Raw genomic sequence first — 17903 nt, forward strand, 5'->3', positions numbered from 1 at the left:
GCCCCTCTGGGAAAACGATGACAGCTGCTGCCTGTTCAGTAAGAGCTACTGTTATTGTACCATTGCACTGTTTCCAATGGGGACAGCAGAGTTAATTCCTGTTTAAATGCAGAAACAGTTTGGTTTGGGCTCAGCCAAGCATGAAACACTTTGAACGGGTTACATTTTAATTGGCTTTGTCCCATGGGGGACTTGAAGTGTGTTATTGAGTTTGTGGGTGCTGATTCCATGCAGTCAGCCGGTAGCACATGATCGCAGGACACCAAAGTGCTCAGTTCTCTTCCTATTGGAGCTGCCTGTGCAGTCTACTGATATCTCTCACCTTCATCTCTGAGACTCCAAATAGCTGGCAGGATATACTTCATGTCTCTGGAGAATGTGATTGGATTTTCACATTTTTCACTAGGACTGCTGCTCAAAGTTGTGCTCTTTTTCATCTGGGATGGAAAACCTCACGGTAAGGAGAGTTTTATTTACGCATGGTTTGTTGAATTTGTCATTCATTAAGTTGATTCAAACTTTTTCGGTGTGTTTCCAATTAGGTGAAATCCCAAAATAATAATACGATCCTCTGAGCAGTTTTATTTTATCACACATACGTATATTTATTAATCTGTTGTGTTTTCTTTGATGTCAATGAAAATGTGTCTTTAGTCACACGTGTTTTTTTTTGTGTATCCCTAAATTTTCCTAAAAAATCTTAAGACTTTACCAACACTTTCATTAATGTCATTAATTTGGTAGTTAATTATTCCTGGAGGTCTGGCATGTATTTATAAAAATATGTGACATCTAATGATGCTGCTAACACCCCTTTTCCGTCACTCAGCCAGAACAATGGCGCGAGATTATGAACAAGAAGATGCAGTTCCCGCCGGAGCTCATCAGTGCTATTCAGGAAGGGAAAACAGAACTGGTACGTGGACTGTTGAAGACCGGTGATGGCATCATCCGACAGCTGGATGACTCAGAAGATCGCCTGTGGAGGGAGGCCCTCAACTTGTCCATCCGCCTGGGAGGCGAGGATGTCATTGATGCCCTCATGCAAGGGGTCAAGTTTGACTTCCGGCAGATTCACGAGGCCCTGCTGGTTGCTGTAGACACTAACCAACCTCATGTGGTAAAGCGCCTGCTGGACCGCCTGGACCAGGAGAAAGGCAACAAGATGGACGTGCACTCTTTCTCTCAGGCCATCTTTGACCACTCTATTGACAACTCCCAGTTTGCCCCTGGTGTGACTCCTCTGACCTTAGCCTGCCAGAAAGACCTGTATGATATAGTCACAATGCTCACCCTAAAAGGTCACGGGATCCCATGGCCACACAAGATGTCCTGTGCCTGTCTGGAGTGCCGTAACGGCCGGCAGTATGACCTCTTGAAGTTCTCCTTGTCTCGCATCAACACCTATCGTGGCATTGCCAGCCGCGCCTACCTGTCCATCACCTCTGATGACGCCATGCTCAGCGCTTTCAGCCTCAGCAGAGAGCTCCGCAAGCTCTCACAAAAAGAGCCAGAGTTCAAGGTGTGAGGACATTGATAGATATTGTCCTCTTTAACATTCATGTTGGCTGTCTCTGTTGTTTCTTTACTATGTGCTGTGGTGCCTTCTCTCCTGCAGCCTCAGTACCTGAGCCTTGAGGAGCTTTGTCAGGAGTTTGCCGTTGAGTTGCTGGGCATGTGTCGCAACCAGAGCGAGGTGACCACTATTCTGAACAGCTGTGGAGAACAGAGCCAGGACTCCTTCGACCAACAGGCCTTTGAGGAGGGAATACCCAACCTTTCACGTCTGCGCCTCGCTGTCAACTACAACCAGAAGCAGGTGGTTAGATTCAGAAATGAGTAGAAGACTATACTTGATCCTGCACAGTCGGGTTCATCATTTTTCTCTCCCTCCGTATTTGTTTTTGCGCAGTTTGTAGCCCATCCAATCTGCCAGCAGGTGCTGTCATCAATCTGGTGTGGGAAGCTGGCCGGCTGGCGAGGCAGCAGGACAATCTGGAAGCTGTTTGTGTCAGTCGGGATTTTCATCACCATGCCCCTCCTCTGCCTTGTGTACTGGATTGCACCAAAGTCAAAGGTCACATCACCCAAAAATCGCTAAATGTAGAGTTCCTTTACGCATTTTCTGATCCTGTCCTGATCTGCGATGGCAAAATTATAATAGCAAGTATAATGCTTCCTTAATTAGGAATATGGACTATCCTAAAAGATATTTGATAAGAAAACAGGAAGGCATTGTTCTCACCTTGACAGGTCATCGTCTTTTGTTGTTTCACCAGGTAGGAAAGCTGCTAAAGATACCTGTGATCAAGTTTCTCCTTCACTCAGCCTCCTACCTGTGGTTCCTCATCACATTACTTGGAGAATCAATAACCATGGAGATGTATCGAGACATATTCGCTTCAAGGCAGCAGAACATCCTGCACAGTTCCTTCCACATGGTGTGGGTGGTCGGTAGGTTCACTCTGTAGTCTGTTTCTAACTCCACACATAGGAAATTCATGCTGGATAAAAGGTTCATACTCTGCTGTTTCATGTAGGATTCTTCTGGTATGAGTGTAAGGAAGTGTGGATTGAAGGGCTGCGGAGTTACTTCCTTGACTGGTGGAACTGCTTGGACATGATGGTGCTCAGCATGTACCTGGCGTCCTTTACATTACGTGTGCTCATCATGCTCAAAGGTTACGTCCTCTGCCCTGATGCTAACAGCACAGAGGAGTGTGTCTACTTCACTCAGACTGGTAAGAAAATAATGCCAGATCTAGCCATAATGGTTGTTGGATGTGTTAAAGGCTGTTAAAAGATGTCTGTTGTTATGTGAAACTGTCCCACAGTGCGTAAAGACTGGCATCAGGAGGACCCCCAGCTGATTTCAGAGGTGCTGTTTGCAGTGACCAGCATGTTGAGCTTCACACGGCTGGCGTACATCCTGCCAGCCCATGAGTCTCTGGGAACTCTGCAAATCTCCATAGGGAAGATGATTGATGATATGATGAGGTAAGACCCCTTTTTATTTTGCCCCCTGCATTATACAAATTCTATAATTCAGGGCACATTGTACACATGGCATTTGTTCTTTTACAGATTCATGTTTATACTGATGATCATTGGAACAGCCTTCCTCTGTGGCATCAACAATGTTTATGTTCCGTATGTCATCTCTCCACACCTTGGCAGGTAAGAATACGTGATCTTAAGCTTCTTACATATCATTGTTTCAGCTCAGTGGTTGTCAATATGAACCTGCAGCGGTTAGCACACACCAACACAAGGTTTCTGATTTGAATTCTCATTCAAATATTCAAGCAAAGCACTTATCCACCAGCTGCAAGGTTGCATTAGTACCGTCAAGGGCCCCTGGGCACTGCAGCTCATGTCCCCCAAACAACTTTTATTTTATGCTGATTGGATAACGCTGCTGTCGGGTGGAAACCTTCTAACTCCATATTTTGTATTGGACATACTAGATTTCCAACAGTGACCATAATTGTCAACATCAAGATAATGGTTGTGTCGTGTTTCTGTAGAACTGGGAAAAAAAGCACACACATTTTTACACATTTTTTTCTCATTATTGAGGGCCCCTTTCCACTCAATGGCCCCTGGGCACTTGCCCAGATTGCCCGTATGGTAGATCCGGCCATGACCAGCTGCTTTGGTACAGTTTCTCATAAGCCAGAAGATTATAGTCTTATATAATTAGTCCTTATTTGTGCTGACTGCTGTGATCCTACAAATGTGTTCACATGGACTGAACAGGGAGAGATGCATACACATTTTCAAAGGAATAGTTTGATATTTTGGGAATATACTTTTGCTGAGAGTTAGATGAGCGGAGTGATACCACTCTCCTGTCTGTACACTAAATATGAAGCTAGGGCCTGGGGGTGATTTGGTTAAGGTTAGCATACAACAGATGTATCGTATTAGTGTATGTCAGCTGAAAAGTTACAAGAAATGTCAGTTACCAGAGTTAATATTTTCTTTAAGTGACACTTATCAAAAATGTTTGTATGTACAAAAATGTAATATCAGCCAACATTTCATTATCTGATCTTTTTCATTCTCAAAAATAAATATCTGTTATGGGGAACAGAGCAGGTGGGCCCAAATGCAGGAGACTGCAGGCTGAGTGAGGCTAAAGAAACTTTATAAAAGTCTCATGCAGGCAAAACAAGGCTGGCAGGTCAGCGCAAACAGAGAAGAACAAAAACAGAACAAAGTATCCAACAAAACTGAACTGAAAACCAGGACTTAAATACAAACTGAACCAGTGAAACAATAAGGAACAGGTGGCAAGATACAAGGGCAGGCGGGGCGCTGAATGGCTAGATAAGACAGACACAGCAGGGCAGGGCTAAAGAGAGATTGAATACAGGGCGGGTGTCGAGGGAAAAGCAAGCACAGGAACACAGTAGGAACACAAAGCAAACAGACAATGTAAAGCCCAGTAAACACATAAAGTAGGTTAAAGAAAGTCTTAAATGCCAGCAGATCAAATGTAAACAAAACAAAAAAATGCTGTGCTACTGAGTTTAGTGTGCTACAAGGTAATCTGAGAGACATGTAAACTCAAACTCCAAAACAAAGATCTGTTCCATTTTTTTTTTAAACTGAACATAACCACTTGTAATTTGAATTGCTTGATAGCGCTAAACCTGGCAGCTCAGTGAAACCAATCTGATATACATTCATAAAACAATTAACTAAAACATTCATACAAACTTCTGTGTGCTCTTCCAATAGCCTATGTATCATGCATGAGGCAGTTAAATGAGTAGACAAAGGTCATTGCAAAGAGCAACACTATCTCAAGTGGTCCTTTAAATACAATCTTCCACTCAGTCCACTTCAACAAACAGGGACAAAGTCTGAGGACATATGGTGATCTGGTGGAGGGGCATCGAGCCGTGACAATATCTTCATATTGCCATTAAAAAACAACAGTATCACTCAGGCTCTATATTATATGCTAATTAGTAATGCATATATATTTATTTTTATTACAGATTACGTGTTTTAATTAGGAGTTTTGGTAATGAAAATAATATACACCACCACTGTTAATTAAATTATGGTACATAAGGTTCTCATTATGATAACACTCCTCATTGCACAGGTTTAATGAGACGTTCCACTTCCTGTTCTGGACCATGTTTGGCGTGGCCAACCAGGACTATGTGGATATGCCGCAGTTTGTGTTAGCAGAGTTTGTTGGAAGGATTCTGTATGGCATCTTCACACTCGTCATTGTGATCGTCCTCCTCAACATGCTTATTGCTATGATCACCAACTCTTTTCAGAAAATTGAGGTAAAGAGAAAATATAATGTCAGCATTCTAATGTAAGTATAGGAACCAAAACCCGGCACTTATACCTCAACATTTTTATTTCAGGATGATGCAGATGTAGAGTGGAAATTTGCCCGGTCAAAGCTGTATCTCAGTTACTTCAGAGAGGGCCTCACCATGCCTGTGCCCTTCAATATCATCCCCTCACCCAAAGCCTTCTTTTACATCATAAGGTGACCTTAAACGCTTCAAAGAATCTTAACCTTCAGTGTGACTTCATTGTCTTCCTCTGTTTTTATTTACTAATTTCAAATTCTGTTTCAGGGCTATTTGTAGACGAATCTGCTGCTGCTGCTGCTGTCGTAATTCTGAGACAAAATACCCTCCCATAACCTCAATGGTAAGTTTTCTCACATACAGGAGTTCATAAAAAATCTTCTAAATACCCTTGAGTATGTGATGTTAAATATGTGTTTTATGTTTTGTTTTGTATTAAGTCCGATGAAAAGAGATCTAAAGAGAGCCAGTTACCTTACCGGCAGCAGGTGATCAGAGCTCTGGTGCAGCGCTACATCGAGTCAGCTCGCAGGGAGTTCAAGGAGACCAAGAGGAAAGGTAACTGTGACTCTGACACCAATCCATCAGAGAGTCATGACTTAAAGACACCTGTTGGCCTGTTGCACATAGCCCCCTTCAGTCTTCTGTCCTTCTTCTCTCTCTCTCTACTTCTGGCTATCAGATAAAAAGTCTAAAAGGGCTGAAATACAGTCAGAAAAACACTTAATTTGGAGTATACAGCTTGAGAGGTTCAGAGTAATTTTGGAAACTTTACAGAGGGAAAAAGGAGTGGAAAACTACTTTGATTTTTAAGATTCAAATGTATAAATAAGACATAATGAATCAAGAAAAGAAAAAATAAGATTTTCAAAAGTATAAACGAGTTGTCTCATAAAATTGTTTCATGGTATTATTTATCATTAATATGCATTTTTGTGCATTTTTCCCTCAGATATTGGTAATCGGATCACTGAGCTGAGCAAAGCCATATTCAGGATGCACAATGATATGAAGCTACTGCATCAGTATCTGGTGGAAGAAGGAAACCCTGCAATGACCAAGGACAGCTCCTCTTTTCTGGGGAAATACATCATTGGTGCCAAGAACAATTTCAGAGGTTTTAACAGCAAACAAGATGATACAAATACATTGCTTAAAGTGACAGTGCATAACGGCGAGGAAGAGGAGGATAAAGAAAAGGTTGATACAAAGCAGGAGTCAGGAGCGCAACAGAATCAGGTGGGCGAACCCGGAGCGGAGGGATCAAAGCGGGTAACCGACTGTGATGTGGTGAAGATGGAGGAAGGCAGAGCTAAAATAGAGCAAGGAGATAAGAAGGAAACAGAGAAAAAAGAACAGGCGGAAACAGACAAAAATGACAATAGTGACAATGAAGTGAAAGGGGAGATAGCAGCAGGCGCAAGTTTTAATAACGTAGAAGAAAAGGTAAAAGTCGAGGGCACGCAAGATGAGGCAGATACAAGAAAGGAAGGAGAGGCCCTCACGGGGGAGAAGGTGGATGAAAAACACACAGACGCGAGCCCCGAACAAACTGAAAACATGAAAGTCAATGATGAACACACTGACACAAATAAAGTAATGAACAGCTTCAAAGACATAGAGCTACAAGAGAAAACAGTGGAAGCAAGGTGGGTGAAAGGCAGGAAGTTCGAGCGTAATATAGCAGAGAGGTCTGGGGTCAAGGAGAGCAACGAGAAACCTGGAACCAAGAAGATTATTCCTTCACCGACAGGCAGCAGCAGCTCGCAAGATACAGGCTTTGGTTCCCAAGAGGGGCAGGGATCGATTGATGGGATGCTAGTGAGCCCGTAAACTTAGTGATTCTCCACTAAAAGGACCACACTTTCTTCAGAGTCCAACCCTTTGGTCAACTCATCCAACATCTGTTAACAGGATTTGTGTCAAGGCTGCACAATGAGTCACTGACAATTTGGAGTTGTAGCCTCAAATTTTAGACTGTCAGTTGGTCCATCCAAAGCTTTGGTATAAAGATTCATATTTCTACAGCTACAAGCCAGATTACAGTGAGATCTGCTATAGCTTTGTGACCCCCCCCCTCCTTGAGCAACACAAGGTCTGTGATAAGGTAAACAAAAGGTCCAGGCAATAAGGTGTCAGTATGTACACGGGATATTTCTCTTATCAGCCTATTGCCATGAGACTTGCTAAGCACAGTTATGCTCACAGGAGATGTGATTATAATAAGCCGCCCACAGACTACTTCAGACAAAAACACTTTCATATTGTGAGGTTGTAATGAATATTGCAGCCTCACGGGGATTCTAGCACAGCTTTCAGGTGTGACCACAGAACAAACACAGACACAGAAAGCCACAGGAGAGAGAGAGAGAGAGAGAGAGAGAGAGAGAGAGAGAGAGAGAGAGAGAGAGAGAGAGAGAGAGAGAGAGAGAGAGAGAGAGAGAGAGAGAGAGTTTCTGCTTTCTTCTCATTTTGTCAGATCTTTTATTTCTTCTTCTCAGTCATCTTAATGTGTCAGATTTAGTCATTAAGTCATGAGTCTATTACAAATGAGATTTTTTAGAAATAATGCTTCTTTTTCCTCATTATTACTTATGTCATGTGTTGGAGAAAGAGCTATCAAACTGAGACAGAGATCATTTAGTTGACAATCCTCTCATCACATGTTAAGAAGGGATCTGTTTACCATAAAAATCTATTTACACTGGTACACTGAGCATTGGTGGCAGTAAAGTAGGGTTACAGTGCCATTAGGAAATACACCAATTAGACCACTTAAAAAGGTAGAACAGGTCTTTTTTCTTTTGGTCAGTTAACTGGGTACTGTATTGTATCACATTCAGGGTTCACTGTTCATTTGTGCTGAGTGTCCGTTTCTTCACTGTCATGTTTCAATAGCAAGGAGCCTCCGTAGGGCGCTCTAATTTTCAATGTATCACAAACAAAATGGCGATGTGTTCAATTACAGTAAGCTTTTGCACAATATGGGTACTTTTTAAAACAATTAAAAGACTTGAAAATACAGTACTTCTCTGTCACGTCATTTTATCATCATAAACACGGCTGAGGGTGTGAATTAGTGTTGCTTTAGTGTTTCTCCTTGGCGGCAGACCTACACCTGATGCTACAGTGTGACAGTGCAGGTCTCAGCTTGCTTTACACATACTGGTCCCACGAGGTCGCGTGCATGAAAACACCAGTTCATTAATTCATCACCTGCAGTCTCACCTGTCCCCAAGGCATGCCACATACAAAGTCCTCCACTGGAAAAACATTGAGGCATTGTTGCAGTATTGTCTATATGATGTTATCACTTCTCCACCTGTCTGACATGTTTGTTTTAATGACAGGATGCATTGATGCCACTCAGTTTCACTCTTTTCCCCCCCTGGCTAAAAAACACACATGTGGACGCTTCTGGTGTATGTGTATATGGTATGCAATCTTCTATGGCTGTATATGTAATTCTTCTATCACAATATCAATATTTATCCAGCTATATGACATGTTCTCGAAATGAAGGGAAAAATGTTTATAGACGAACATTTTGGCTGATCCAGAGAATTAAATGCCTGACATAAAAAAAGATTCACATTGATACATACAACATTCCTATTAATCCTCTATTTCTGTGAAGCAGTCCTGTTATTTATCAATAAAGGCCTAAGGACACCAGGAATAATAAAGGTGTACCATGATATGAATACTCAAGACCAACAACAAGAAGCATTGCCCTTTTTATTGAAGCAAATGTTGACTAATTGTTCTTATTAAACATTTTTAATAATAATAATGTTTGCAGACTTTTTTGTCAACTTCTACTATTGAGTTTTCCACAACAAACTTGTGTACATTTTCAATTGATTAAAAAGTAAGGCAACGTTGCAAAGGATTTTTGAGTATACAGGGGAAATTGAAGTAATCCCTGGCCGCCTTCCCCATGCACACCCCTTGGGAATGTGAATTTCTGCTTCTAATTACTCTCCCAAAAGTTACCTGATTACTTGTAATTTGGTTAATCTCCCGAAAGTAAAGCTGTTAGTTGGACTTGCCTGGCTGAGTTGATATATTGCTTTGGTTGATTTTGATAACTATCCTGAACCACCATCTGTTTTTGCACCATTATCATCATCATCACCACATACTTTTAACACCTTCAACGTTGTGAAAAAAACCCCTAACAGACCGGGTCACCATGTTGTCTCTGGAATGAGTTGGTTTATTTTCCGTAAACAGTACTGACAACAGAGCTCCTCTGTCTGCTATGCTTGTGTGCGGTGTCTGCCAGATAGCTTCTTGTAAATGTCAGTTGAATTACTTGACTAAACAATACAAATATTAACTGCCATAAATTAGTAGTTGCCAGTGAATCATGTCCACCTTGCTAAAAGTATTGTAGTTTAATACAACAGTCCTGAGACAGAGGTCATTTTGGAGCTCTATTGTTCTCCTCACTGACATTGCGCTTGAGTTCAAATTGGAAAAGCTGAACAGAAGACATGTTTGTCTCACTGTGAGGGAAACAGACTGGGACCAAAGACCACTGCGACCATTTGATATCACTACCCAGAATGCATTGGGACAATGGCGACCTACGAGTGAAAGTATTTTTCCCAATTTTATGAGTGTCATAGAATAGTATAAAAAATTATTTGAGTCAATCAACATCTTTTTTAGTATTATAGATATCAAATGGGAAATATTGTGTGTAGTGTCAACACCTTCAATTATTAAAAGAGCCAACTTGTCCATTCTCCTTTTATTTCTCTCCCTGAATGTAGAAAATACATTACAAAAAATAAACAACAAAATTTCAAGAAGTTTACATCTCAAATAACTGTTATTGTGTGAATTAATGATAGTCTGAAATATAACTAGATCAGTTGTTCCCAACCTGGGAGTCACAAGGTAAATCTTAAGGACTACAAAATAGGAAAGTAGAGGGGAAAACATATTTACACTACACAATATTATGTTTGTATAATCTTTGCTCCTTTTTTTGTGAATTATTGATTTCTTTACAACTATTCAAACAAATCTGAGAAGAAATCTTTGGTTGACCTGTAAACATATACAATCTTTGACAATGTGTCACAAATAGAGAGCATCGTTTCGAGAAAAGTTGAAGTAGTCACAGGCCAGAAAAGGTTGGGAACCTCTGAACTAGAAAACATATAGTACATGGTGCAGGCTCTGATCCCACTTTGACTCACATATTCTTTACAATAATGTACTAACTAATGAGACTTCATTTAAATTAAAAAAGTTTAATATGTTATCTAAAATACAGACCATATCATTAGTTATTTCATTGCTGCCACCAAAATATTACAAAACAGTTGATTTAAATAAAAAAAACCTACTGGTAAATATTAATTCACTTCATCCTATTCATTCTATACAAAACAAGCATATAAACACACACACACGTCATGATGAAAATCCAACAAACATTAAATAGAAACTGCAAAGATTTATAACCTGAAGACAGTGGTGTATGTAAAACATGTATGAAAATAGAAGAATGCAACTATGAGTAAACCACACTTTAATTAAGAGCCACACATCAGGCACTCGTCTTTATTTGCTAGTGAACAAACCATGGCGGCAGTGTTGCGTTCTTTGGTCTCCTCCTCCTCGCTCTTGGCTGACTGAGCCTCCTTTAATTTCTCTTTGTTCAGGGTGAACTGAATGGGGTTGGCAGCGGGCTTTGTCCGCAGGTAGTACATGCCAGTTTTCAGGCCCTGTGGAGAAAAACAAAAGTGATGTAAGGATTTAAGAAGCAGCATCTCTTACCCCTCAGTTTCTAAAGCATGTGTTTCCTCTGTCTTGACTTACCAACTTCCAGCCGTAGAAGTGCATGCTGGTCAGTTTGCCATAGTTTGGCTCAGCAATGTGGATGTTGAGGGACTGACTCTGGTCAATGTAGGCGCCACGATCTGCTGCCATCTTGAGGACAGTCTTCTGGGAGATTTCCCACACGGTTTTATACAGCTGCTTCAGATCATCAGGGATCTCTTCAATATCCTGTGAACAAGTCAGAGTCAGACATTTTTTAAATATTATAAGTCAATTAAACTAGAGGATAATTTAGAGCAGTGATGTTGAATAATCTAATCAGATATGACTTAATTAAGATTTTAGTATGAGCCTTCACCTGGATGGAGCCGTTCTGAGCAATCAGCTGGTTCTTCATTTCATCGTTCCACAATCCTTTTTCTGTTAAATCCTTCAGCAGGTGAGGATTCACAATCTGTGGGAGAAGCAGAGATGAAATTTAGAAACCTGTCCTGCTGTGGACACATGAGTTTGGAGACAAACCGCAAATACATTCAGCGAGTGCTGACCTGAAACTCTCCTGAGAGCACCCTACGGGTGTAGATGTTGCTGGTGTAGGGCTCAATGGACTCATTGTTGCCGAGGATCTGTGCAGTTGAGGCCGTGGGCATGGGGGCCAGAAGCAGACTGTTCCTTACACCATGCCTGAAGACACACAGGGGCGGGGGAAAGAGCTGAATCAGGGATGATATACAGCCTCCACATACAGTATATGTGACATGAGTGATGACAGAAACAAGGGTGACATTCAGGAAGACTTACTTGGCAATTTTCCCCTTCAACGCTTTCCAGTCCCACAAATCTGTCGGGGTCTGGCCCCACATGTCATACTGAAGGATCTGGGGAAAAAAATGAGTCAGGATGTGAGCACACACTGATGAAGTGTCTGCTGGGATGGATTTGAGACATTGTAGAAACTACTCACTCCCTTGCTGACAGGGGAGCCAGCGTAGGTTTCATAAGGGCCGAGCTCAGCTGCCAGCTCACAGCTGGCCTCCAGGGCACCGTAGTAGATGGTCTCAAAGATCTGGATGTTGAGAAGCTGGGCCTCCTGGCTTTCGAATGGGTAACGCATAAGGATGAAGGCGTCAGCCAGACCCTGCACTCCGATACCAATCGGCCTGTGGCGCATGTTAGACCTTTTAGCCTGTAAAGACAGAGGTTCAGAGGATACATCTTTTAACATTTAACACGTAAGACTCGGCTCAATGATTGAAAGAGAGTCAACAGTAGACAAAAAAGCGTACTTCAGGAACTGGGTAGTAGTTGATGTCAATAATCTTGTTCAGGTTCCTGACGATGACTTTGGTGACAGATAGAAGCTTCTTAAAGTCGAACTTCTTCTCTGGGGTGACATACATGTTGAGGGCAATGGATGCCAGGTTACACACTGCAACCTATATAGAAGAAAAAAACAAAAACATTTTAATTCTGCAGCAGCTCAAATTAAGTTTACAAAAGCAACAGCTAAATGCTCAGATATCATGTAATATTGTCTGCCCTCACCTCGTCTTTGCTTGTGTACTCTACAATCTCTGTGCACAGATTGCTGGATTTGATGGTGCCCAGATTCTGCTGGTTGCTCTTCCTGTTGCAGGCGTCTTTGTAGAGCATGTATGGTGTGCCGGTTTCTGTCTGTGACTCGATGATGGCGTGCCACAGCTGCTGAGCCTTCACCACACGCTTAACCTTGCCCTCCTTCTCATAGCTGAAGGACAAAGGATTAATGGAACAGGTTAGAAGCGAAGAAATGAGCCGTTTGTTAAGAGCAGAGTTTAATGGGCTGCTCTTACCGAGTGTAGAGCTCCTCGAACTCTTCTCCCCAACACTCATCTAAATCAGGACAATCACTAGGACACATCAGGGACCAGTCCTACAAGAGCAGGATATAGTATATAGTAGATTAAAATAATTAAAAAATATATTGCCAAGTTCAAACAGAAACTTATGTGGGGTCTGAAACTGTGAGAAAAATTCCTCCAATATTCACCTGATTGCTTTCCACTCGTTTCATAAAAAGGTCTGGGATCCACATTGCGAAGAACAGATCTCTGGCCCTCTGCTCCTCTTTACCAGTGTTTTTCTTCAAGTCCAAGAAGTCAAACACATCGAAATGCCACGGCTCCAGGTACATAGCGAAGGCCCCGGGTCTCTGAATAAGCAAACACAGAGTCAGGTGATTAAATGTACTACTACAAATGTCTCTAGAGCAACAATTTAGAGTATTATTACACATCTTTAAGACAATAAGGACCGTACCTTGTTGCCGCCCTGGTCAACATAACGTGCTGTGTTGTTGTAGACTCTAAGCATAGGAACCAGCCCGTTGGAATTGCCGTTAGTCTGAAAAACAAGAACCACATGTTTTAAAATACAAAAAAACTCCTCTATATCTGCTTGACTCTCTGTTGTTGTCACTATACTCACCCCAGCAATATAGCTGCCTGTTGATCTTATACAGCTAACGGCCAATCCAATACCACCAGCTGATTTAGAGATGAGGGCACACTGCTTCAGTGTGTCGTAAATGCCCTCGATGCTGTCGTCCTTCATGGCGAGCAAGAAACAACTGCAAAAACCCAAACACATCAAATCAGAAAGAAAAATCAAGTTTAACATAAAGCATCATGGAGTTCCTGACCCTCCTAACCTTGCTCATAGTCTACCAAGTGTCGGAATTTTCTGCAGTGTTTACCTGGACAGCTGTGGCTTGTTGGTGCCGGCATTGAACAGAGTAGGTGAGGCATGGGTGAACCACTTCTCTGACAGCAGGTTGTAGGTCTCAATGGCGGCATCAATGTCTCCTTTGTGAATCCCGACGGCCACTCTCATCAGCATGTGCTGGGGTCTCTCAGCAACTACAGAAAAAACAAAACAAAACAGTTTAATTAACAAAAAACGAACTATTAAAATGTCAAAATGACAAGTCTGTGCAGCAAAAAGTATGCTTCTCAATACGTTTTAGAAAAAGCAACCCTTACCTTTGCCATTAATCTTCAACAAATACGACCGCTCCAGAGTCTATAGAGCAAAAGAATAAATGAGATTCATATACTCTAAGGATCTGCGTGAAGTGTTGAATATAACTGGCCAGTGAAATTACCTTAAAGCCAAAGAAGTTGTAAGAAAAGTCTCTGTCGAAAATGATGGCAGAGTTGAGTCGCTGCAAAAATTAAGGACATGATGTAAAGAAGCGCAAAACATAACTGCAGTGAAGACTTGTATAATATAACGCTGAATGTGACTTACAGCTTTGTTGTCAAGGACAATGTCGAGCGTCTCCTTGGCGATCATAGGTGAGTGACGCTTATTTAAGGGGTTGACATAGTTGTACAGGTCCTCCATCACATCTGCAACAGCAAAACAGAAAGAATGTGTATAATATTGGTGCAAATTGTTCAATGACAAAACCATTTAAAACACTGAAACATCACATTGTGCAGAACCACCATGTATTATAAATCTTGCACCAAATAGCATCATGATGGCTCACATTTAGGAAGTACGTGTATCACATCAGGCATCTTACAGTGAAGCAGTACATTTGTGATGTTAAAACTTGTACCCACCACTGAAGACTTTCTTCGTCTCTTTGTGCAGGTTAGACACAGCGATTCGTGCAGCCAGGATTGCATAGTCAGGATGTTTGGTGGTGAGGGTGGCGGCGGTCTCTGCTGCCAGAGTGTCCAGCTCCACAGTGGTGACTCCACTGTACAGACCCTGGATCACCTTCATCGTAATCTGAGCCTGCAGAAACAGGGATAGAGATTTATAGAGTACATAACAGTATAGAGCCTGAAACATCAATCCAGAACTTGATGTTGTTGGCGAACTTTTTAAAGTGGATTGAACTTACAGGGTCCACAAAGTCAGAATTGAGCCCATAGCAAAGTTTCTGGATGCGAGATGTGATTTTATCAAAAGTAACTCCCTCCTGCCGTCCATCTGGAATACAAAAAGACAACATTATTAGTCCTCCAGCTTTGTTATTTGGTTCATTTCTAAATTAAATTCTCAGTGTAGTTGATGAATATAATTGCAGCAGTCAATACATATACTGTTAGTTAGCTTCCCTCCTCTGATCAATTAACTCCAATCTAGCATGCCTGACCTGTCTAACCAGTTACTGTTAAGTAGGTCATTTATTTTCAAAATGTCAAAAAGGTGCCCAGCCCGCACAGGCTTATGAGACACTACACACACACCAAACAAGAGCAATAATCTAACATGATAAGAGAATACACTTAAACACATGTAAAACTAAATGAGCAGTGCCGCTCCCTACATATTACAGCTATAAAACATAACATAGGGATATCTGAGACACACTGTGCCTTTACCACATCGAACATAAAGCACGTTCATACACTTTTGTTGAGTATTTAACATAAACTGAGCTACATAAAACACTTTGTCTGCAAACAAGTACTGAAGTCTACATTCATATTTTAAGAAAAAGCCTACACAGTATCTTATATTGTGATATAATGGACAATGAAACAAAAAGTGCATTTCCTTTTCGATCTCTGCCAGATTACACAGGTGACATTTTCTGTTCTCCTTTGTTTGCGGTTTACACTGCTAGAGATGTACAACATATCAGCTAGGAACAGACAAATGTCTTTAAAAAAAACACTATCAAAGAAATATCATACACAATACATATAGGATACACAAAACAAACACAGGGTCCAGGTAATAATCCAAGGACAAAAAGCCTCTTCATTAAAAAGTCTAAATTATAGCATCAACTTCAGCCACAGATGCTACAATATCAGTGTGTAATAATAGTCTTTACAGCTTAAGTTCTTATGGTATCCACATATTCAATGCGTTCATTCTTCAAACAGGAAATAATGGTTAAGCAAGTAAAAAATAAATTATTACAAAATAAATGAGATACTTCCCCTCTTAAAGCCAAACATACCAAAGAAAACATCCTTAAACCAAAAAGAAAGATCTGCAGTGAAATATGTTTGGATGAATGTCTGACCAAAATATCTATATAAGAGCAACCTGCTGGTAAATGCACTTTAATCACTTAGGACGTTCTCAGTTTAGGTTTATACTAAATATCTTCTGACCTTTTTTATTCATAATCTTCAGTCATGTACTGTGTACATAAGTACAATGACAACAAAAGGAAGACAACTTGCTACTTCGCGCCAAACAACAAATGTCGATAATAAGTCTGTTACACATTCATTTCATAGGAAGACTCAATGGACTAGAAATCAAAATCAGATTAACAAAGACTCAAAATCAACTCAAAGCATAAACTAATGTGTATATGCTCAAAGGTTAATTGTATTAAGGATAAAGACGAAACTTAAAACTTAGAAACATAAACTGTGTCTTTGTTCTGTCATTGCTGAGGTCTTTGTTTGGCTTCTCAACGGAAACTCACCGCATAAAACAATAAAACTACATCACTGAAATTGAGCTGAACACTTAAATGTGGTGTTTCTTTGAACTACTAACATTTATGACAGCACCAATACATTTTAAGACAGTTGAAGGACCTGCAAATCCTCCGCAGCCCAACATTGCATCACTCTGTGTTAGACAGCAGGAATATTAAAGTGAGTTAACTTACCTCGCTTAATTACGTGCATGTTGGCAGTGAAGCAGCTGGGTTCTTCTTTTTTGTTTTATCTTCTCAGCTGGAAGCTTGAAACTTCAAAGATAACAGTGAGCCAACGTTTCAGCTGGATGTGACAGTGGGAACAATCAGCCGACACAGTTGAATCTCAAACTGAGGGCGCCAACGCGGGCAGGCCAGTTACACTGCATTGTGTCAGCCGCTCAGCCAATCAGAGACAACGCCGGCAGACTCCTCAACCAATCAGAGCCCAGCACTCTGTCACTTTGTCATTTCCGGTCGTCTTTTCCGGGTGAAAACTGGCGGGATCATTTCCAAATAACAGGTTCAACTTGTAATTATTAAATGATTTTAGCGGCGCAGCGACATGATTGCAATTATCTGTCCACTTGGATCTTTATACATATGACAATGACGCTCCCACGAACACTTATGAATGTCTCTTAAATTGTGAGCAAAGTGTTACACTGTAGGGGTTTGCTTCCTTTCATTAACTAACAATAATAAATGTTGACATGAGTTTAATCCTCAAAATCCGCAGCACAAATAATCCTGTAAATCATGAATACACTGACACTAGGATGACATCCTTTACAATTATACTCATCAATTTCAGTAGCAATTAAAAAAAACTAATGTGCACTTTCAAGTTACAGATTACTAGTTGCCCTATTCAAAATGTAATAAGTAATGTACATATTTCAATTATTTAATCAAAGTAGGCCTAATGTAACTTATAACATTTGATTACTTTTTGATTACTTTTCAAATTTTCTAACAAATCTTTTCAGCTGTTAGGGTAAGTTTAGCCATTAAGTCCACCAAAATCTAAGTTCAGGTGTTTTTTCATGGATACTGACATGATTTATAAGGGAGATAATGTCTTATAAAGCAAGATTTATCTCTCATCTGAAAATATATTCACTAGTTCATGTAGATTTTGGAATGTAAACAATGTGGCTTGATTTAAGGGTTAGACTTGGGTAGACTTGGGGAGCTGCAAATTCAAACAAGTTAACCAATCAAAAGCATCAGAATAGCATCAAATGGCTTTAATAAATGGCCTTGACTGGAAATGGCAAAGGAAGGCATTGTGCACATCAAAAACATTGCAA

General features: G+C 40.8%; 2 protein-coding genes across 2 annotated transcripts; one reads left to right on the plus strand and one right to left on the minus strand.

Moving 5' to 3' along the window:
• The first annotated feature begins 439 nt into the window (after positions 1-439).
• Positions 440-7181, plus strand: LOC133994403 (short transient receptor potential channel 2-like). Its single transcript, XM_062433650.1, has 13 exons — positions 440-457; positions 830-1522; positions 1619-1819; positions 1913-2077; positions 2280-2454; positions 2541-2741; positions 2835-2997; positions 3085-3177; positions 5120-5312; positions 5397-5524; positions 5616-5691; positions 5789-5906; positions 6301-7181. Exons 1-13 carry the CDS (start codon positions 443-445, stop codon positions 7179-7181), a joined length of 3102 nt encoding a protein of 1033 aa, XP_062289634.1. The 5' UTR covers positions 440-442.
• Positions 7182-10098: 2917 nt separating this feature from the next.
• Positions 10099-14926, minus strand: LOC133993747 (ribonucleoside-diphosphate reductase large subunit). Its single transcript, XM_062432795.1, has 17 exons — positions 14756-14926; positions 14436-14536; positions 14290-14349; positions 14168-14207; positions 13882-14044; positions 13614-13755; positions 13446-13529; positions 13177-13338; positions 12980-13059; positions 12693-12894; positions 12434-12583; positions 12112-12333; positions 11949-12025; positions 11696-11831; positions 11506-11601; positions 11187-11375; positions 10099-11092 (listed from the first exon to the last, which is right to left on the minus strand). The coding sequence occupies exons 1-17, from the start codon at positions 14919-14921 to the stop codon at positions 10901-10903; spliced, it is 2262 nt and encodes a 753-aa protein (XP_062288779.1). The 5' UTR covers positions 14922-14926; the 3' UTR covers positions 10099-10900.
• Positions 14927-17903: the final 2977 nt, after the last annotated feature.

Source organism: Scomber scombrus, chromosome 14 (genome assembly GCF_963691925.1).
Source record: "Scomber scombrus chromosome 14, fScoSco1.1, whole genome shotgun sequence".
In the NCBI taxonomy this organism is placed as follows: Eukaryota; Metazoa; Chordata; class Actinopteri; order Scombriformes; family Scombridae; genus Scomber; species Scomber scombrus.